Below are 23,598 nucleotides of genomic sequence, written 5' to 3'. Positions count from 1 at the left end.
CAAGTTTGGCGGGACCCACGCTTGGCGGCAATAATTCGTGTGACTCGCGTTCACACTTTTCCTCCCCCGCGATAAACCCGCGAGAATTCTCGGGCAGCGAAGTCTGGCAGCGGCGAATAAAGGGTGGCTGGCTTGGACGAAGGAAGGATCGTAACGTTCCATTAATAACTCGAAACAATTTTGCATCCCTGAGGGAAGGAAACGAAGATGTCTCGGATTTCGAGGAATAACGCCGTGATAAGAGGAAAGATACGAACGAGAGAATGGAAGTTGCTGCGACGTTGCACACTCGGAAGAGTGTGGAGAGACGCGAACGACGGTTGGCAGCCCTCCAACATCGGCTCGGTTCGCGACATGCATCACGCCAGGCGTCCGTTGCATCCAGCGCATCCGGATGTTGGAGGAAGGGGAGAAAAGCGAGGACGCCTCCAAGGTGGAGGAAGTCGAAGGTGGCTCGAACGCCGTGCATCAAGGCCCCTGTCTCAGCCAGAACACCGGCACGGTCGCGTTTGCACCACGCGTTATCGGTTACGCGTCGTTCGAGGACGATAAGACGAGGAGGATCGAGAGATTCGACGATTAACGCGGCTCGTCGCTGGACTCCAGCGGACAGGAATTAATCCCTGGCTTGGGTTTTCTCCTCGGCTCTTTCGCCATTAATTTGATTACGTCTGTCCATTTTCACTTGTTAATATTCGTAATGGAGCACGATAATATTCGTAATTCACGATAATGCGTCCTCAGTCTTTCCGTCCTTCGAATCCTGTATCGAAATTGCGGCGTAGAGCAGATAGGAACCGATGGTTCGACGATGCTTACCTTACGACTCGACTCGCCGCGGCACAATTCCCACAAAAGACACAGAGCCAGCGAGGATATCCCCGTCTCCTTGGCGAGGGTGGCCAGGGTGGAGGAGACGAGGGCCAGAATCAAGGGAAACGGCGACCTGGCGCGCTCGCAGTGGGCGCTGTACGCGAGGAACGCCAACAGGGTGAAGAGGCAGGCGAGAAGGTCGGCGCGACCGACCACCCCGGCCACCGCCTCGCTGTGGATCGGATGCGCCGCGAACAGGAAGCCGGTGATCGCGTGGCCGAGGCTGTTCCTTCCCGGCAGTACCTGCAACAACGCGACAAATCCTCGGTGAATTCGACGGAGAATTCGAGAAAGAGAGACCTTTCTCCCGTCCGAAAGGTCTCAGCGCAGCTCTTTCGAGAACAATGAATTTCGCCTATAATACAATAATAGGGAGAAACTTATTCGACGATAAATGGGATCCGAGCAGCAGTAGTTCTCTAATAACCGATTCTGGTGATTCACCGATTTCGGAGAAGAACGACGGATCGAAACGATTTTCCAGCCGAGCGATTGAAAAAGTCGAAAGCGCGGATCGGATAATCGGTTATCGCGGATGGCAGGCAGGTGACACGCGATTATTAACATAACATTTCGGGATTAAATGTAGCGGTAAAATTTTATTATCGTCATAACTTGCGATGTTATCGCAGACACGTGTGACGCGCGCGCGCTCTACAGGTGTCAACCATTATTTCGTTTTCTCTGGTGGCGAAATCAAACGCAATGTGTCCGGAGTTAATCGAAAATCAGATGAACCGGATCGACGGCGGAGATCGTCCCCCTCCTCGCCTTTTTCCCCGATAAATTTCAATCGGCTGATATAACGGCTGTTCTATCCTTTACCTTTCTGGCCACTCTGACCACGAGCACGGTGCAGGCGGCGTGGAGCGCGACGTTCACCAAATGATAGCCCCAAGGCTCGAGCCCTCCCACCAGATGATTCAGGCGAAACGTGGCCACGCAGAGGGGCCTGTAGCTCCCGTGAGAGCCTCGATCGCTCAACGGTGTGCCCCAGAAGTCGTTCTCCAACAGCTTCGACCACGGTGTGCTCGACAGGAGGTCTGGATTCGTCAGGATCGCTCTTCTGCAACACCAATCATTTGTACCTCCGATCATTTTGTCACAAACAAATCGTCCGATATTTCCTTTTCAAAACTCGAACGGATCTATACATATCCACGTACACGTGTGTATATCGGTTTTATCTTCGGATCTGGTCTTAGAAGGAGGAGGAGGAGGAGCATCACCGCGGGTCGTGGTATTTTAATCGACCGGGTGGATCGATACTCACGAGGTGTTTCGGCTCGTCTCCGATACCGCGGCCGACGCACCTGAGCCATCTTCGTCGAGGAAATGGGAGCCAATAATTTCGAATTCCACGGCCCTTCGATAAACCACTCACCCCTGCTATCTATTCATGAACAAGGATCGTGTCGCATTTTCTACGTGAGTTAAGGCGCATCTCCCGTCCTTGGACATCCGCAATTTTGGACCAATTTTCGATCCTTTTCCAATTCGATTGTTTTTTTGAGAAGAAAGAGAAGATTTGACATGGAAATTTAGCGTAAACGACTCGAGGCTTACGCGTGCAAAGAGGAGGAGAATTTGTCAGCAGAGGAGCTAACTTGTTCCTAATTGCTAATTGTAATAGAAAATGCGTAAAGCTACGCTAATTGCCTGCCTACACGTAATAAGCATAATCTCGAATTTGATTTCCCAATTATAGAGGCGAGTGAATCGTAAATCTACGATAGGCTGGAATTTTCGTTTAATCGCGCGATTAGAAACAATTAGAATAATTTCGAGAAAAATCGATGGTGGAATTTCTGGAGAGGATCGTTTCGAGAATCACGATTGGGGAGAAAATTCATTAGAATTGGGGAGAATTGGAAGCGACGGGGGGAGAGAGGGTCTGGGAAACGGCTCGACACGAACGAACGGGGATGCCATGTAAACTTCCCTCGTCCCTGTTTATTTCAATTTCCGGATCCTGTCAGCCCACGTTACGTACGCGCTCACGCGAAATTCCAAAAGAAACAACGCACACACACGCACGCACACACCAGGCTCCGATATCGGAACCGTTACCTCGCCTCTATTTCGTTACGTTATTGGCCTCGTTAATGTCGATCGAACATTAACGCTCGTTGTTCGTTCGGAAATATGAATGTTTAATGAAAATGTTTTTCCGCTTTTTCCTCTCTCTCTCCTCTCTCTGTCTCCCTCTTCTCGACCGGCGAAAATAAACAGTCGGCAATCGAAATTCGCCACCAATAAAATTTCTCCCCAACCATTATTATATATATCTCGGCAGTTTCGTTCGACCGAGGAAAAAGACGAATGGATAGAAAAAGGAAGAGAGAGGAAGGAACGAAATGCCAATAACCAGAGGAGGCGGGAAACGAGCAATTAAAGGGTAAAAGGAGATCAACTTGGAAGCTGTCTAACGTCGAGTAATCCGAGGTATTAGTCGAAGGCATCGGTGATATTAAGCATCTGTCAGAACTGTCGCGAAACGGGGACACTCTCCTTCTCGCCTCTCTCGAGCCAACTTGCCCCGCTCGTGTGTACACGTTCGCGGTATTCCCCGGGGACTATTTCTGACAGTACACGTGACGTTAATGAAACTCGGTCCCCGAGTCTAACGGAGCAACTCGGGACGTGACTGCACGCGGCGGAGAGGGTTTCGCAAGGCTGGAAAGGGTGTGCTCCCCCTCTCGAGCACGGGCTAATACCCGGCTCCATCCAACCCCTTTAAGCCCGGCTGCTCGACTTACGTAGCCGATTCAATTTTACCCCCCTCCTTTTCTTCTTCTTCTTCTTCCTCCCGTCCAATCGGAAACCGTTTAGGTCAGAATTATCGCCCCCCCCCCCCCAACGAATTTTAATGAATTACGACAGGATATAGACATCGATATTAGCGATTATTAAAATCGACCGATGATTAATCTTCGAGGGCCACCATCACGATAGAGAGAGGGATCCAGTTTCTTCTGTTTAAAAAGTGATGCTACGTCGTGTATATGATAATTTGGCGGACAGACGATTCAACTCTATCGGCCCGATTCGAAAGGGAGAGACGAGGAGAAAGGGAGGAGAGAAAGCGTTGAATTCGACGCTTCGTTCTTTCTTTTTCTCTTCACCCGCCCCCCCCCTTTTTTTTTATCCTTATGGCGAAATAATATTTCACAGGGACGAAATTCGATAACAACCGCGGTCGCGTTGGACGTGAAATTTTCCCTCGAGGCTTTCCCCCTTCGATCAAATTCGGATACGAGAGAGAGAGAGAGAGAGACGGTCGTAAATCGTCGCTCGTGTTACGATCGATTTCTGTTTCTATTTGACGGCTACGTGACTTCCCCGCGGATCGAGGATAGAAATTCACGGGACGCTATTTTCCTCCACGCACGCACACACATGCGGAGAAGCCGGCTCCTCGGAGATAGCCCCGGGGATGAGGCCGGCAATTTGCACCGCGTTCCTCCGCGTCGCCACCCTTTTTCCCATCTCTCCGGGGGAGGACGAATCAACGACGAGGAAAGGAAGGGTGGAGACGAAGATGTCCGAAAGAACGATAAAAGAACCGTGGACGGGAGTAACCGCGACGAGCAAGCTACGTTATTTCCAAGAAGATGGCCTCCTTCTCCCCCGCGAAGAAGAGCGAGGGAATAAATACCTGACTAAATCGCCCGGAAAACTCATTCCATCCAGCCGGGAAGGGTTTTAGGAAGGCTCGGCCGGTGGCTCGTTCGAGCGGCACATGGCGCCATCCCCCTTGCAATTTCCAAAGTGAGGCTTAAGTCACGCCTGCTAGGTGTGACGGAACAGGAGAGTGGCGGTCGTAAGTTAAGTCGTAAAGGGACGCGATCGACCGCTTAAACTTTTTCGTCTTCTTCGTCCTCCTTTCTTTGTCGAATGAAGGAAGGAAGAAAGGAAGGAGGGAAGGAGGGAGGGAGGGAAGGAAGGAAGGAAGGAAGGAAGGAAGGAAGGTTGGCTGTATGGAAGCTGCTATCTCGTTTCGAACATCCTCTTTCGGGATTAGGATTTACGTGGAACGGATGGTGTCGAATCTAGACTCGGGTACGGATCGATCAGGGCGGGTATGGCGAGGAAAGATGGTTTGGCGTTACGGATGGATCGCGCCATCCGATGCTTAGAATCCGAGGGAAGGTAAATGCGAGCGCTTTCTCACGCGCCGCCGAGAATCGCGATGAACTCCGAATGGCCCAAGCGCGATGGAATTTTCTAGGCCAACGTAAACCAAGATTCCTTCCTCTCCCTTATCTTTCCCCTCGCTACATTCGTTTCTTAATCTCGAATTCCTTAACGAGATTGACGAAATTATCGAGAACAGTTTGAAACGATCGACACGTTCGATACTCGTCGGCGAAGGCGGGATCGTTGCTGGAGGAGTTGTTCGGTGTGTAAAATCGTTATCCACCCGGGAGGAATAAGTCTCGCTTATTGAATATTTCACCAGCGCCTGGAACATCTTTAAACGCGGTACACGCCGGTATAACCGGCGGAATGGGCGAAAGGCGCGGGTAAATCAGGAGGTATAATATAATATATAAAGGTCGAGAAAGTTGGGGAAGAGCTCGGTTGCCGTCGTAAAACTGGTCTTCGGGTCGAGGAATGGAGAAACAATAAGGCGGGAGCAATCCCTGGCCCACGTGCGCGCGATAACATTTGATAGACGACGAGTTTTACGACCCACCTCCTCCTCCCCTAATTAGACGCGGGCGAAGAGGAGAAGGGAGCGAGCGGAGGAGTAGTCGTCGCCAACTTCCAACTCTTCTCCTCCTTTGTTCCAGAACTATTCGATATGCATCATCGAACGCGATAAGATCCGCAGACTTTCCATGTACCATGAAATAACGGAAGTTATTCAATCTCGAGGAGACGGGGCCGCCAAGTTGATAAAGGGAAATATATCCCACACCCCTCCCCCCCGTCCTCCCCCTCTTGGGAGGGGCGTTGCGCGCATCGGGAATATTCAGAGAGGTCTGGTAAAACTGCATCCGAGCCACCGAGTAAATCATCCGGCGTCGCTACTGTTTTATTCGCCGTTGGAAATAAAGTTCCAATTTCAGAATTCGGAATTTATTAGCCCAAGTTTCGCTTGCTAAACTCGAGTATATATAAGCAGCTGGGAAGAGAGGGACGGAAACGTCGGTGAATTTTTATCCAATTTTTTTTTTCCCCCAATTAAATATTCGAATCGCGAATTTCGAACATTGATCTCGCGCACGCGAAAGGAATTATTCCTCATTATTTCTCCAACGCGATTCGTCCATATTTGATCGAAACGAGAAGAAAAAGATTGATGATAATTTAATCGATCAACGATTATTTCTTAAGACAAAAGCATACTTATCGCTTGAAAAACATCGACGATACAACTCGACGTTCCTCGAAATAACATCGCGGCGACGAACTTATACTTATTTTTCCTACTCGTTTTATCGGATATAACTCGCCTTACAAATCGACGCAACCAACTTCTCTCTTCCTTTCTTTCTCCGTTTCTTTTCCCAAATTCCAAGAGAAACTTTGCGATTTCGAGTGGTGTAAAGCTACAAAATGAAACCACGCGACGATTCATCGATTCTCGACGTTTTAATAATCGTGTAATGATAATGATGCCCCATCGTTGGTCGAGACAACGACATTCTCTCTCTCTCTCTCTCTCTCTCTTTCTGAAAAGAGAAAGGGGAAGAGGTACGAGTTTCGCGACGCGTGTTACTCGAATCGAACCTCTCGCGACAGAGGCGTGAAAATCGACAAACGAAAATCGAGCAGGCATTTCGTCCTACCCCCTTTGAGGATAGGCGAATATAAAAGAGCGAAAAGGAGGGGAAGGACGATGCCGGGTATATAGACGCGCCTATATACCCTTTTATACCCGGAGAATCCAAGAACGTCGTAATAGAAACCCCCGACAGGGGTCAATCTCCTAACGGTCGATCCCGAAAAGCCAACCCACCTTCCATTCATCGATCACCCTCGGCTCAATCTCGGCTTCGATCTAGACTTATTCCATTCCCGAATAAGCCGCGCACCGCACTTCCCTCCAAAGTCATCGAGGCTCTCTCTCGTTCCTCCCCACGAGAGATCCTCCTCGCTCTTTCTTCCAGATTGAACTCGGCAAGCGAAGAGCAATGATAACCGATTCCACAAGACTTGGACGCACTTTCAAATCTGCCACGCTGTTTGACTCCAAATAAGAGAAACTCGGATAGTTGCGCGAATAGTCGGTTTCGAGCGAGATTATTACTCCGCCATCATCATCAAACAAACCGACCCAAAACCTTCTCGCTCGACCCAACTCTTCAGGAATTCCCGAAATCGGTGTGGGAAAAGATAAAGGAACGAATTTTTTCCGCTCTCTCAGAAATATCGTACGAACGCGGACGAAACACGATCGTGGCTTTATATATATATATATATATATCGGGAAATATCAAATTCACGATATCGAGAGAGTTTCAATACCGTTGGGTGTCCCTGTTTAACACGGCAAAGCCACGATTATCCCCACGGTACATGGGGTGTAAAAGGGAAACTCTCTCTCTCTCTCTCTCTCTCTCTCCATCGTGTAATGCTTTATTTTGCATCGGGAATGGCCCGTAGCCAGTGTCGTTTCACTCGTCCGGCTCCCGTCGAGCTTTCCCCTCCTCCTGTCCCATAGGTTTTCGCGTATCCATACGCTATTTTTCCCTCCCCTTTGTCCTCGTCCACCCTCTGGCAGTCTGCCATCCAAGAAGACGACAACGAGAGAACTGGTCATTTCTATTTTCCCCGACTACTCCATTTTCTCTCCTTCGCTAATAAAGATACCTCTCTCTCTCTCTCTCTCTCTCTCTCTCTCGGCGTGTTGCTCGCGAACCAGCGTCCATTTGCGCCCGTTAGCGGTGGACCATGTTGCTGCCCGCTCCGCTTTCTCCCCCTCTCCGCTCCGTCCCATTCACGCCCACGCTTTTTCCCCTCGCTCTGTATTATCCGATGTGTATATACACGTATGTGTGTGTGTGTGTGTGTGTATACAAAACGGAGAGGAATAAGGGGAGCATGATGATTTCATTAAAGGGTAAACGAAAAATTAAAGAGAGATCGTTCGCCATTTTAAGGATAAGACGTCAAGGTTGGAGGAAAATCAATGCTGAAAGAAGGAAGGAGAAAGAGGAGGACGACGAGGAGGAGTCGAGCACCTGAAGAAGCACTTCTTCCTTGGATGCTCTTTGCGTTATTACATCCTTCTTCTCCTCCTCCTCCTTCTCCCCTCCTCAGGGGTGGCCTTCTAGAAAATAAGATCCCTCGGCGAACGATGGACGTTTAACCCGGATAACGTGACTGCTACTCTCTCTCTCTCTCTCTCTCTCTTTCTTTCCACGATCGCTGCATATCAATCGTTCCTAATACGAGTTCGATGGAATCTTTCCTCGTTTTCCTCTCTTCCCGTGATGCCTGTATCATCTAGGGGCGAGGAAACGGGGTAGAAGCGAAGGAAACAAAGTTTTTACCTGGTTTAAAAGAGAAGTGTTAATTTTAAATATACCCCGCTTATATAAATGGATTCCGTACAAATTTTATCCATCGACTCTTGTTCTTGTTTTTTCCTCCGAAAGGATCGATCCCGATGTAAAATTGTCTCCTTTAATCCCCGACAGACGGTGCTAATTAATTTATAATCCGCGTCAAACTCGTCGTTGGAGAAGCCAAGACTGTAAGCCAATCTGCATACGAATCCGCGGCGAGGTTAAAACAAACCGGTGAAAATAACGCCGGTGATCCAATTACCAAGGGCCGAATAAGAGGAGATCGGCCGAGATGCTGAACGAGGGCAAAGGATTGTATCCGAGGAAAGTGTCAGAGTGTCGAATTTAACTGAAAATATCGAACGGGGACACGGCGCTCGATTAAAATTTTAATCGAGCCGGCCATTTCCAACATAAGTTAGGGCATAAATATTGAAAATTCCATTTTTCCGCCATTCTTCGAATCGCCAAGATTCCCATGGAAAGTCTGGTTTATCGCCACTCGATAAACTCGAACGATTTTAAAGGATCCGCGAATCTCTCCCCCCGAATATTAATTAGTCGCCCTTGGAAATGGCGGATCGATCCAGACTTGCAGACCGGCTCGTGATAATAAAATTGATGGCAGCGCCGTTGGAAACTTTCCCTCCCCTCACCGTTCACGCGCGTCTCTCGTTATTCCGATCACGGGAGAGGATTTTCGCTCCTCCTCGCGAGAATCTTTTTACGACTGCGCCCTCCCCTCCTCCGTCGCGTCGCCCCTCGATATCGACGACGACTACGTACCTCGCCTGTATAATGCGAGGGAAGAAACGTGGAGCAAGGATTTTACCTGTCGCCGCGAGACGATCGGTATCATCCATTTCCCTTCCAACGATGGAAATAATTTCGCGACGCCTCGAACGTTTCGTGGCGCGAATTTTTAAACGCCCGACGGAAAGTCGATATGTTGTTGTTGCTTGTAACGTGGATATTATATGAAAGGGAGGAGAGAAAAGGAATACGGATTAAATCGATACGGCTCGAATTTCTTTAAAATTAACGCGGAAAAGTGGTCGGGGATGAAGAGATAGAGATAGACAGAGAAGAAGAGAAAAATCTCAGGAGGAGGAGGAGGAGGAGGAGGCAGAGTAGGTTGGCTGTGAATTGGAACGGTGGGTGAATTTCGTAAACGCTAATGGCGGGAACGAGCGGGGGTGGTCGTAAAAGGCAATGGACGATGAAGGCCGGTGTAAACGGCGCACTGGCGGCCTTATAATTTTTCATTAGGGACCGATATCCCGGCTCCTAACGACCAATAACAACGTTTATACGCCCCTCCCCCGTCGCAGAGAGACACCGTTTCGCCCCCTCTGAAACGCGAATAAAATTGCGGTGCGGTTGTCAATCCGGCCCGTTTAATCGCGCCGATTCGAGGCCAGCGTAATTCGATTCATCGAAGCGAAGACAAATTGCTCCACAATGCTCCTCCTCGTGGAAGGGGTTTGGTTCGGGGGCGAGGAACGCCGCAGGAGAGACGTTCGATCGCGGTTACAACGGGAAACTATGGGGGACGAGGGGTGTAGACGCGTACACGCCCCGTCCAAGGGGCCAGAGGAGGGATAGTAACAGGCTGCAGCAGGAAATTCCTTCCTACTCGGAATAGTTTGAATAACTACGCCCGTCCGGCGGACGACGACGACGATGCGCGTCCTACAACACCTATCCTTCCTTCTTCTCTCGGCCCCTCCGTCACACCTTCTTCCATTCCCTCGAAGAATCACGGAATTCCGGTTATGCGTTACGCGAGTATTATCGATCCTCGTCCTCGATTCGAACGTTCAGGTGCAGGTTTATGTATATATATATAAAAGGGTCTGCGATGCAACCTCATCGAGAAGTACGTTACTAGTAGAAGGAGAGGAGAGGTTTATCGAAGGAGAGGTAAAGGATAAATTGGCCGGTATTCTTCGTCTTCTCCTTGTTATCCGTGGCTTCGAATTTTCGACCGAGCTTTGATGCGATCTTTCCGCTGCGCCGATCAAGGAGGATCACCCTCGAGGCTCTGTTCAAGAATCCTCTCCCGGTGGTCAGCTTTATTGCGACAGTTAATCGAATACAAGCTATATGTATATATATATATATGGATGGTCGAGTAATCGTTGGAGAAAAATTGTTGCGCGTAACGAGGAAAGCTCGACAGAGTACACGGAGAGAAAAGGAGATCGGTCGAATTAATTCACGATTGTTTACTTTTCCAAACCGAACGAGCATTTCTATCGAAAAAAATTCGTAAGCACGGCCGACGATTTATAACGATCCCTGTTTCAAGCACGCGAGCAAGCGCGCGTAACAACCCGCGCGTTTTCCAAACGCCATTAAACGAACGCCCCGTTGCACCCCGTCGAATCAAACGATACGTCGCTAATTCGCAATAATTCTGCCCGATAAAAAACCCTCTCTCCCTTTGCGTTTATTAGCGCACATATTCCCTCCACGCTACGCTAAATAGATTTCGATCGACGATCCATCGAGCACCCGAAAACGGGAATGGTAAACGTTTCGAAAAACGTCGAGTTATTCGGCCATCGACAGTTGGACGAAAAACAAGAGCCGAGTCTTTTCAAGCTCGTCCGATCGCCCGCCCGCTTCACCCTCTCGAAGAAGGGACGAAAACGAAATAATGCGTCCAAAACGCGAATCCAGCGCGTAGACGGCTAATTCGAAAGAGAGGATCGGTGTGGATGGAGTGGAAAATTCGAGCCGCGACACTCGAGCGAGAGGAATTGCGATCTAATTGACGGTAACGCGGGCGCGAATCGGCGAAACTCGATTCGATCGAGCGCATTTCCATCCTCCACTCTTCGAGGGGGCAGACGCTTTATTTCGACACACACACGCGCGCGCGCCTCCCCTTCCATTGAATACCCCCGCGTACGAGCCGATAGCAGGAGGAGGAGGAGGAGGTATTCGAGCTCGAAGCGTTTCCGCGTGACGTTGAGAAACGCTCTTCGGATCCCTCCTCCCTTCTCCCGTCAAACTCGACGGAACAAGGGGAGCGTGTTCGACAAGTCGGATCCCCTCCCCCTTCCATCACTGGATCTTTGTGACGTCGCCTCGGTCGGGACAACGAACGACGTTTCCCCGGCTGGGATTCGATTAACGTCGCTCGGTTCCAGGTATCGCGTTACACGTTAATATGCGGTGATTTATCGCGGCTTGGAAGGGCTTCGAATTAACCAGCCCGCTCCTGGTTAGACACCTGGATCGTTCCCGTGGGACGAGGCCGCGCACCAGCTGTCCAAAGTCGTCTCCCGAGACGAGATCGTCGCCCCCCAACGTGGCTAAATAATCGAACGCGGCGATATTCGCGCTTCCCAATCGTCCACGAGCGAGATCCACGAAAAAAAAGGCAACATTGGATTGGAGGAAGAGGAGAGACGTTATGGGGGAAACTTGGATCTCGTCGAGTAAGGAAGAGAGGGCAACGACGCGTGGTACTCGTTAAGCTAAATCCACGCCGCGATGGGTTTTATCCAGGGGATCGAGATCGAGGAATCTTCCCGTCGATTAACCGTCGTTGCGGCGCGATCGAAATCGATTCGATGGGTTTAAGACGATGAAACGCGGACAGAGGGGAAATCGAGAGACACGCGAAACGATCCGCCGCGCTGTGACAAATGAAAGGAGAAGCGGGGTGGTGGTGCGGTCGGCGAAGCTTTGGGCAATCTCGTTGAGAGGACGACTGGAACGACGGAGGGAGAATCGGACGAATCCTATTTCTCTTGCGGCGGGCCTTAAATTGCCAACGAGATCCTGTGGCGGGGTCGCATATGATTGCTCAAAGCTCTCCGTTTCTTCTTCCCTCCCTCCCTCTCTCTCTCTCTCTCTCTTTTTTTTCTTTCTTTTTTTGGAGATGACTAGGAAGAGGAAGCATCCGGTAGGAATCAAGAACGATGCTAACGCCTTTTCTATACAGGCGCCTACCTACCGTCTCCATAGAAAACCATCGTTGGAATATAACGTATATATTATATATCCGGAGGGTGAAGGCTGTAGGTAAGGCATTGTTGATCGAGCCACGATTCCACGTTCCATTGTCGAGTGGAAAGGTGGTGGAGCAAACCGGGGATCAGGGAGCGCGAAGGAGCGAGAATAGCTGGAAGGTGTTGGATCTGGTACGAAGCGAGGAAAAGAAGAGTTATGGGAGGAGGGAAAAAGACTTTTCGCGCCTTTCCCCTCTCTTTTTTCCCTTTTTCCGCATATTGTCTAACGTCTTTCTCGAATGAACGAATTACTCGCTCGAGACGTCGCGACGAACGAGGGAGCGGAATCCATTCGTTGGAGAGGAATAATCGAGGACTCCTAGCTTCGCCGATATTCCACCGATATTCCACCGTTATTCGCGGTGTTCCGGAAGGGGTGGTGGCGCGAGCAGAAGCTGGCGCGATCGAAATGAAAGCCGATAGACGGCGGGCTAAAACGGGGTCGATCGTCGCTCTTGGGGAAATAAGGAGGAGGTGGAGGGTGGGCGCGCCTGCGGCACGTAGATAAGATTCATGCGGGACGAGGGCGGGCGAACGAGGCCTAAAAAGCCGTAAAGGCCGCCTCGGCGAAAAATCTCGGTGCAAGTCGACGAGGCGCCTTCTCTCTTTACGATATTGGCCCTCGAGATGGATTCGACGTCGTTTCGGGGTCGTTGCGAGGCCCGCGTCCCCTATATTCTCGACCCAGTGGAGGGTTAAACTAGACTTAGCGACGACTCGCCTCGTTGCCTCCCAACGTCGCCTCTCGTCCCGAGGAGGAACCAAATAAAATTATGGCGGTAAGGATTAGCCGTGGATCGAGCCGGGGCAGGATTTAAAATAAAACGGAACTCGGTTAACTTCTGCCCCTTCCTTTCTCTCCCTCGGTTTCGGCGAGCCGAGTGCCGGCTATTTACCGGCCCCTTTTCTTCTTCTCCTCGGGAGAAATTAAATTTTTCCTCCCGCCAAGATCAGAAAAAAAAAAAAAAAAAGGAAAAAGGAAAAAGGGACGAAGTCGGGAAGGATTCTTATTTATTCGAGGGTATCTCGAGTTCGATCGAAACTTTGCCCCGCCCCGAAATTATTTTCTTTACACGAGCCTCTCTACCAGGCTGACGATTAAAAAGGAAAGGCGGATTTTCTTCCTGCCTGTAAAATACCGTTAATTTTTTCCTCTCTTCTTCTTCTTCCTCGCGTCGCTCGGTCGACAAGCTCGTGGAAGCCGACGGACTCGGCTCGTTTCGACGAGGATCGAAAGAGCAGAGGCTCCATCGCGACCGTGGAAAATTATTTATCGGCAAGGGGACGGGCCTCGAGGGATTTTGGAAACGCTCCATCTTCCGTGGTTCGGGAAGCCCGAGCTGCCATTAACACTCTTTGTTCTCTCTACCCGGCTAGCTATATGTATACATATATATATATATACCTCCTTCTTTCTCTTTTTATATATACCAAGATAAAGTCCTTCCACGAGACGTCCTTCTTTTTATTCTTTAATTTCGACTCTATGCTCTCTCTCTCTCTCTCTCTTGTTCGTCGAAGAAAAGGGATTCGAAAAGGGATGCAAACAAACAAAAGTACTTGGCGTGCTATGAGGAAGGATGAGGAAGTACGTATTAAAAATAGATCGTTCCTTTCAAATGCTTATATACGTACGTACGTATTTAGGGAAGTGGTTGGAAGGAAACCGGGAGCATTGTCGGGAGAATCGGTAATCAAATCTAACCGACAAAGAGCGAAGGGGGGGAGGGGGAGAGAGAGAGAGAGAGAGAGAGAGGTAACTAATTCAAGGATCTAACCTCCGACTCAAAGCGACGACCTACACACGACGATCCCCTTTGCCGAACGTTAATGGCTCCGAAATGGATCTAAAATATCCCCTCCAAACGGGTAATCTCGAAACAGGTCGATACCTATCGATGAACCGAATCGAAACAGGGGTCGCGACTCCGACCTCCATTTCCGGTTAAATCACCGGAGCATTATCACGGCTCAAGTTTCTGACAAACCAAACGGGTGAGAGAGAGAAAGGGTAAGGGGCGACACAGGCAAGGGCCCATTATTCGGGCAAAATAACGTTGACCTGGATAGGAGAGGAGAGAGAAGAGCGATTCTCGATTTAATGGGGCTCGTGCTGGAGGAGGCGAGCGTGGCGAGGGCTTGGAGGAGGCGAGCGGTGCCCCATTATTAGGATCATTGACGATTCATTTCCGGCATATGACAGAGAGCGTTTGATAGGACGGAACGGGGTCGAACGCGTCGTGCCGCGCGTCATCGTTTTGTCATCGTCGACCGGATCGATCGATCGTTCGTCCTTCTTCCTTCTCGCGCTCTTTTAAAAGGAAAAAAAGAAATACAACACACACACACACACACGAGTATTCGATTATTTTTCACGGGTGGGGTAATAAGAGCGACGGGTTCCAGCGTCTTTCCCTTCTCCTGGAGTGTTGGGAATCAGCCGAGTTTACGATTATGGTATGCATAAGAGACGGGGATAAAGATCGAGATAAATTTGAATCTCAAAGTCGAGTCGATCGCGACCCCTCGAGTGCTCATCCAAATTTATGAACCGATAAAGTTTCGTTTGATGGAAATACGCGGATCTAAACAACTTCCCTCCGCGACAATCTTAGATCTCGAGCCACGCGCCCGGATCGCGTCAATTTATCGGGAAACGAAAGCGTGGCTCGCGAGTAACAATCGATATATATATATATATATATATATATATATTTGTAGCCCTTCTCCTTTGATCTTCGAATCAATTTACGAGATCGGTCTCGATTCGGAAGAATCTACCGAGCAGCAACGAGACTCTACTCTCCAACAACTGTCTCGAAACTTCGCAATAAGAAGAATCGTATCGCGGTGAAACCGAGCGATACTTGCGAGATTATTCGATCACCAGAAACTTGGGACCCGTCGGTCCTCGCAACCAGCAGATTTATCGAGGGGAAGAAACTCGCCTCTCGCGAACAACGATTTCCAAACCTCGACTCGGTTTATTTCTTTCGCGCCCGAGAATCTCTCTCATCCGTTGTCAACAGATTATACACCGGCCTAGCGCGTTGAAAAGGTGCGGCGATTAAACGCTAATTAGCGGCTCCGAAACCGCTTTTGAGATTAATAATAACGTTGCCGAGGAGAAAACGGAGAAAGGGGGGCATGGTACGAGACGTATACACGGGCGGCCCTTTGTCGTCTTAATGAAACGTCACTATCCACCGTCTCTGCCCGGTATTCCCGGGGACGATGGTCGGGAGCTGCATTCTAACCGACACGCTCGATAGCCCTCCGCGCGCAGAGGACACGCCGGGGCTATTCGTTTGACCGCGCAAAGGGACCGAGAGAGAAAGGGAGATCTCCGCAAAGGTGGAATCGATGAAATGGAGCGGACGACCGCAGACGGAATACTACGAGGCGATCAAACAATCGCGGCCAGATTTTTCGGACGTGCGGGGCCGTTTAAACGTTTTCTCCTTTTACCCGTCCTTTCGACTTGGCAGAGGCGGAGAAGAAGGCGTCGAATCAGGGGGAGGGGATTTGACGAGAAGGGAGAAGGGAGCGAGAATACGTAGGAGGAGAGAATATACGATACGAAGTGTGGATTGCTCGGTGAAAGGAGGTTTGTTGAGTTATTATTGGGCGGTGTTTCATCGAGAGCGTAACTCCTGCGCGTGTGGAAAAACGGGTGGTATGCATCGGCGGCTGTAATATACACGCGTTCTCGTTCTCGTCCAGATTAAAGAGAGTTTTACGCGAGGTGTTACGCTGCGCCGAGTTATTAATCCTTGGAAAAGCCGTGTCGGGGAGAGAAAGAGAGAGAGAGAGAGAGGGGCGATGTAAAAGTGACGGCGGAAGAGGGCCGTAGGGCAAACGAAGGGAGTAGGAGGAGATGAAGCTCTGCTTTTCTCCGTTCAACCGCGTTGACGGCCGCGTCGACCCACCAATTTTTCCCCGCGATCGATCTGCACAAAGCACGCCTCGGAATTCTAAATTTCTCCCACAGACGAATTAAACGATCGATAATCCTTGATTAATCCTCCATTCCTACCCGTTTCATCGTCATTTTCCGCTTCTTTGATTCGATTTCGATCATATCGAAACACTCTCCCTCTTCCCTTCTCCTACAATTTCAATCGGAATTTATACCACCATCACCACGAGAAACTCTTCTAAGAGAGAGAGAGAGAGAGAGGAGATTTCCACGGAGAGAGACGAGCGAATTTTTAATTCCGTGGCCGACGAAGCTCTTTCTCTCGCCTCGAACGGATCCCTCGACGCGAGAATAAAAATTCCCCCCTAACCTTCCCCCCTTCGGCTCCAGTCCGATTCGCAAAGCGGTACCGCCATCGTCGCGTCTCCTCTTCCCTCTCCGGATCGTTATCGAAAGGAGGCTACTTTTCCTCCCAGGGACTACGCTGCTATGATCGCTATCGTCGCCCCGATGACTACAAATGCGAATGTTCCACCGGGGCGACGACGACGACGACGATCGTTTCCAAGGGTATTTACCGGGGGAGAAAAGGGAGAGGGAAAAATCGAACGACAAATCGCGATCGACGCCATCGCTCTATGCAAACGAGCTCTGCCTCCCCCGTGTTTCGATATTCTCCGCTCGAAACGCGGCGAGATATCATCCCTCCTCTCTCCCCCCGTTTAAACGCTCGTTTCCTCCGTTGGGAATAGATGCAACGGCGGCGACTAGTTTTCTTTCTTTTTTTTTTTTTTTATTTCCCTCCCTCTGCCCCCATTCGATTCCCTCGTTAACTGTAAACAACGCGATTCGAAAACCGCGATACGGAATAGGGTGGAGAGAGGCGCGAAAGAAAATCATTTTTCTGGGGGAGGGAAGACGATATTGGAAATTACGACACGATCGTAAAGCGAAACGATCGTTTCCATCGCGATTCTCTCTGTGCCGAGCAAGGGGAGTCGAACACGCGACCAGCGTTTTGCATACACTTTCCCCCCCCAGCGATCGATCATCCCAATGTTTTCCCCGCAGCTTCGATTAACACGTTGCGCGCCTACGCTCGAAACATCCTGCGAGAGTCGCGCGTTTCGTTGGATGCATCCAAGTTTTCCAAGAGAGAATTGCGGGAGATCGTTCGAACGAAACGAGGCTTTGCGAACTATTTTCAACGTTGGAACGACGACGATTTCCTTCCCCTCCCTTCCTCCCCCAGATCGGTGCTACGTTCTCCGAATACTACTGTAGGCGCGTGTACCGACCCCGTTCCTGCCCCCATTCCTTCCCCTCCCTTCAATAGGGGAAGAATCGTGAAAACGCAAAAATGCCATCAGCCATGCGACGTTCGAGAGGATCTATCGACGACGATTCTCGCACGAACACGTCGCAATTTCTCTGCGTCGAACAACTCACGGCCCGATCTTGCTCGTTCGCCATCGCTTTGTTCGCAATCGCTTTGTTTGCGCGTGCATATATCGGCCGCCAAGAGATGCGATAGATCGCGTACTTAAACCGATCAAAATTTTACTCTTAACTTTTTCGCTACTACAGGCGACTATAATCGCTCTGCATAAGATACCAGTAAAGTACTACGAGCGACTATAGTCGCCCTCCACAAGATGCCAATGAAGTACTACGAGCGACTATAGTCGCTCTGCATAAGATGCCAGTGAAGTACTACGAGTAACTATAATCGCTCTCCATAAGATGCTACTGAGATACTATGAACGACTATAGTTGCTCTGAATAAGATGCCAATGAAGTATTACAGTCGACTATAATCGCTCTGCATAAGATGCCAATGAAGTACTATGAACGACTATAGTTGCTCTGCATAAGATGCCAATGAAGTATTACAGTCGACTATAGTCGCTCTGCATATGATGCCAATGAAATAGTACGAGCGACTATAGTCGTTCTGCATAAGATGCCAGTGAAGTACTACGAGTAACTATAATCGCTCTGCACCGAGATACTATGGGCAACTATAATCACTCTCCATAAGATGCCACCGAGATACTATGAACGACTATAGTTGCTCTGAATAAGATGCCAATGAAGTATTACAGTCGACTATAATCGCTCTGCATATGATGCCAATGAAGTAGTACGAGCGACTATAGTCGCTCTGCACAAGATGCCAATGAAGTACTACGAGCGACTATAGTCGCTCTGCATAAGATGCCAATGAAGTACTACGAGTAACTATAATCGCTCTGCATCGAGATACTACGGGCAACTATAATCACTCTCCATAAGATACCACCGAGATACTATGAACGACTATAGTCGCTCTGCATAAGATGCCAATGAAGTATTACGAGCGACTATAGTCGCTCTGCATATGATGCCAATGAAGTAGTACGAGCGACTATAGTCGCTCTGCACAAGATGCCAATGAAGTACTACGAGTAACTATAATCGCTCTGCACTAAGATACTACGGGCGACTATAGTCGCTCTGCATAAGATGCCAGTGAAGTACTACGAGTAACTATAATCGCTCTGCACTAAAATACTACGGGCGACTATAGTCGCTCTGCATAAGATGCTACTGAGAAACTATGAGCGACTATTGTTGCTCTGCATAAGATGCCAATGAAGTAGTACGGGCGACTATAGTCGCTCTGCTCAAGATGCCAATGAAGTAGTACGAGCGACTATAGTCGCTCTGCACAAGATGCCAATGAAGTACTACGAGTAACTATAATCGCTCTGCATCGAGATACTACGGGCGACTATAGTCGCTCTCCATAAGATGCTACTGAGATACTACGAGCGACTATAGTCGCTCTGCATAAGATGCCAGTGAAGTACTACGAGTAACTATAATCGCTCTGCATCGAGATACTACGGGCGACTATAGTCGCTCTCCATAAGATGCTACTAAGATACTATGGGCGACTATAGTCGCTCTACATAAAATGCCACCGAGATAGTATGGGCGACTATAGTCGCTCTACATAAAATGCCACCGAGATAGTATGGGCGACTATAGTCGCTCTGCATAAGATGTCACTGAGGCACTTCGAGAGACTATAATCGCTCTACACAAGATGTCACTGAGATACTACGAGCGACTATAATCGCTCTGCATAAGATGTCATTGAGATACTACGGGCGACTATAATCGGTTTGCATAAGATGCATCATACGATATGACGAGTTATCGAGTATATTTTTCTGGAAATGCAGCATCGATATTTTATTTTTATCGTCAATATTTTTTTTTTCAATAAACACCGTCGAAGCAACTCGAATGCAGACTTTTTGGTGCTTGCTCGCTACGAATGTTGTAAGCACAAAAGAGAAAGAAAACGTGCGCTTATATTTATCGAAATTAAGTATCGACTCGAGAACACAGCTCGAGACTTGTAATTACATCACCGCTAAGGATTCTCGAAACGGAAGAGGCTCTTTCGCTCGAAACGCAACGATGTATCGACAGAGTTTAAACCTAAAAGGAAAAAGTGCGTGGCAAAACACCACGTGTACAAAACATAGAAATTCCATTCCTCCGCGATCATTACCCGAAACAGCCCTACGTCGCGCGATTTTTGTCAAAGGATATTCTCCCTCGCGCAGTTTCAATTATCCAAAACCGCGCATATATTACATTTCCCTGCGCCTCCCTTTGAGAATTCAATACACCATCATAACACCATCTCTCTCTTCGTTTTTTTCGCATGCACACATCGTTACCAGACCCACATCACCCATCTTTAACGACAATGGGATCGAATGTAACACGTGACGCCATTCTCCTTGGCCGGGAAAAACTGGGAAGGAAAAACGAGGGAAGCAGCTACCTACTGCCACGTTTCGTAAGAGGAAACGTAAGCCGAGGAGGCGCTAAAAAGATCGCGTAGACACAAAGCGGCGGCGTAAACTTCTTAACGGAAGTCGCGCTCTTTATTCGACACGTTTCACCGTGTCGCAAAGAGAGAGAGAGAGAGAGAGAGAAAGGCAGCCAGCATCGCGCCTCCTGGAGAAACCATTTCCTCGAGAAAAGCGAGCTTCCATTCCGTCCTTCCTTTATGGGCTGGCTGGCTTTGGTCCGCGCGAGGGGTGGAAAGGCGGTGGCGGTCGTTTGGTAAACGCGGTAACCCGAGAATCGGCAGGAGAAAGGACGCCGCCGCTTCTTCCTCTCGTTTTCTCTCCCTTTTCGCGGCCCGGCCGCGTAATGTCTTATGCATAAAGAGCAAATTGAACTGGTAGCGGACGGCTGTCGGAATGCTAATGAGAAAAGTTACCGTGAAAAACAGGCGGCGATCCGATCCTACTACTCCCCGTGTTTATTCTCCGCCACCTCTGTTGCCTCTGCCGGTTTTAACCCAACCTGAACGATGCGTTCGATGGACCGCAAAAGGAGAGAAAAACTAATTTAAGAATTTTTCCTCCTCGGTTACTTTTTTTGGAAACGAGTCGGTCATCGCGTTCGACTCTTCTCCAATTATCGATAAATCTCCAATCCGGTCGAGAAAATGTATAGAATCGAAGGGTATTTACGAGCGAATAACAAGCGGAGAATTTTTATTATTTGGACAAATAAATTTGGAAAATTTGGGCCGGTAACGAAGCCCCGGGCTTGATTAACTCCTATCGCGACAAACCTTGCGCGCCACGTAATTTTTGCGAGCGCCGCCCCAATTTTTCCCGTGAAAAAGTATTTTCACCCCCCCCCTCCCCTCCCCCTTTCCTCCACCCGCGATGAGATATTTCATTAACGCGCCGTGCATTCCCGTCTCGAGATTTTTTCTTTTCTTTCTTTTTCCTCGGATAATAGCGAAGCGATCGATAATTCGATATTCGAACGAAAGAGAGAAAAAGCGAGGAGAAGAAAAATTTCCCTTTCCTTTGAAACTTCCCCATCCTCGACAACCGCGCGGCTAAGATGAATCTCGTTCCCTCCACGAACGGTAATTCCACGAACCAACGAGTTCGTTACGTTAGGGGGTCCGGGACTCGTTTATAAAAATACCGATGAATCCGACGGCCATAAATTATTCATAACTTAATCGGTCTCTTTGTAGAAGCGCGATGTAGGGAGCGGACAGCGGATGGATTTTCATCCCTGGGGAATATTTTCACCTGTAGTGAATGAAGCCGCTCGGACAAAGGGCCCGCCCCGCAGGCCTTTCTAATACCCTTTCATTTTTATTACGTCCCTCGAGGGGGGAGGGCGTCTTCTTTCCTTTCTCCTCCAGGATAACATTGTTGAACGAGCATCGTATCGGCGAGGATCGAGAGCCAAGGATCGATTCGAACGGGCAGTTTTCTATTTGCCTAAATTGCCTAAACAACAAAGGATGACTCCGTGTTTTTCGTTTCACTTTTTGGGACGAGCTTTAATTGATAATTGATAATTTTGATCTTTCCAACTTTGTCGAAGCATGGATACGAAGGACGAATAATATATAACTCGCGTTTATAAGCTTTTTCTCGTCTCTTGACGTATGCGTATAAAGAGTCTAACGAGCGAGTTGTACTCTAATCTTCTTCTTCTTCTTCTTCTTCTTCTTCGAGATGGACGCGGGATTTGAGGATGTCGCGAATCAGCAGGATTCTCGTTGTTCCAACTCGCGTAAAGTAACGATCGCGTTCGCGCTGTGAAAGAAGGTTGCGGAGGAGAAGAGGAAGTTTCGTTCCAAGTATTCCAAGTATCTTTCGAAATCTTTTCTTCTTTCTCTGTCTCTCTTTCTCCTCGAAAAGAATGGAAGAAGAGGGAGATTTGCGGTCGGTTTTGCAAAGTAAACGATACCTTCGGGTGTCGTGGTCCCGATACACCCCGTTTCCTCTACCAGTTTGCTCTAATTGCGACCACTTTGCTCTCCGAAATCCGTCGTTAATCGGATCGAATTATCCCCCAACGGGGGATCGAGATCGCTTCGAACGAATCTACGTTAAACCTACGTTCGATCGAGAAAAAGAAAAAGAAGGAAAAGAAGAAAGCGATGGGAAGAAAGGTCGTTCCCTTTGAACGAGAATTAAAGATCGAAGAGAGGAACGAAGGTTGGGCCGCGAGTTGGAAAACAATAGAGTCTCTCCTCTCTCCCTGAATGGAGAGAACGAAGATTGGGAAGGGAGAGAGGAGTCTCCGAGATCCGCGTGGTGGAAAACGAGTTCACCGTTAACTCGAGATTGGGAAGTTCAGCCGATCGTGTGATTACATTGGCCGGGCGAGCGGTATCGTATCGGGGTTAAAGGAAATCGAGGGGCGCTACATCCACGTCTTCCAATCGTCTCTTCGCCAGAAGGAATAAACGTCGACGATCGTCGAGAAGCCTCCTCGGCAACGGATCTGAAAGGAATCAACCGACCACTCCCCTGTTCCTTCATAAATTACGAAGAGAGCAAAATTTCACGAACCGTTTCTAGGATTGGAAAAGAGATACGAAGATCGGCGTTAATCAATTTGTCCAGGCACGAGAGATCGAAAGGCGAAGCGTTCGATCCGGTGATGGATACAGTCGCGAAACAGACGTGGAGGGACGGGCCGATGCTCGGTCGGGGATAGCCACTCCGGTATTTCCCTTTTGCGGCCTGCCTGCCTGCCTGCCTGCCTCTCTGCCCGTTTAAATCCCGACGGCAACGCCGTACGAGACCGGTCTCTTGGCTGCTCGACAAATTAATCGGTCCCGATGGTACGCCAATTCCGAGGATTCCGGTCCATGCCTCTCCTCCTCCCTCCCTCCGATCGATCGGATCTACCTTAACGGATACCTCCTCCCCTCCTTTGCCCCCCCCCTCGAATCTTCTCTCCCCTCGCTTCTCATCGATCCCGTGCAATTAACTGCGACCGACTCGCGAACAACGCCTACCATCCACTCCTCCCATCGATCTCCGATCATCCGTTCCAACCGCCCCTCGATCGTTCCACCCGCTAATTCCATTCGTTCCTCCTCGGTTCGTCGTGCGCGCGCTCTACAAGGATCTTGGAAATATTGGGAACGTTGTCCCTCGAATCGAACGCGAATCGAAAGTGCGTGTCCAGAGGCGACGGAACCTCGAAAGCCCGCGTTTCCTTCTACGCCGTTTCCTACGCCTTCGGCGAGAGGATTTCTTCTCGTAATGTGGCAAATGCGCGTAAACGAAACAGGGTTTCGAACGTTTCGACACAACAGAGACGGGTATTTGGACGGTGGAGGTTGTTAGACGGAGGAGCATACATTATGCTAAGTCGGCCATTAAGGAGGGGATGAAATACGCTTCGCGTGCCCCAGTCA

General features: G+C 49.3%; 1 protein-coding gene across 10 annotated transcripts in view; it reads right to left on the bottom strand.

Moving 5' to 3' along the window:
* Window positions 1–23,598, bottom strand: part of Tmtc2 (Transmembrane O-mannosyltransferase targeting cadherins 2) — a 119,092-nt gene that overhangs the window by 60,333 nt on the left and 35,161 nt on the right. For 9 of the 10 annotated variants that reach the window (XM_086903877.1, XM_086903883.1, XM_086903878.1 and 6 more), the window contains exons 2-3: window positions 1,699–1,939; window positions 820–1,116 (exon numbers count right to left, since the gene is read on the bottom strand). In XM_086903877.1, the coding sequence (XP_086760003.1) occupies window positions 820–1,116; window positions 1,699–1,939 (538 nt within the window). The remainder of the gene's footprint in view (window positions 1–819; window positions 1,117–1,698; window positions 1,940–23,598) is intronic. The other variant, XM_086903880.1, reaches the window with a different exon arrangement.

This window comes from Apis florea, unplaced genomic scaffold (genome assembly GCF_048593485.1).
Source record: "Apis florea isolate Af1SG1 unplaced genomic scaffold, ASM4859348v1 contig_2293_pilon, whole genome shotgun sequence".
In the NCBI taxonomy this organism is placed as follows: Eukaryota; Metazoa; Arthropoda; class Insecta; order Hymenoptera; family Apidae; genus Apis; species Apis florea.
This window is presented reverse-complemented; position numbering and strand designations above follow the sequence as displayed.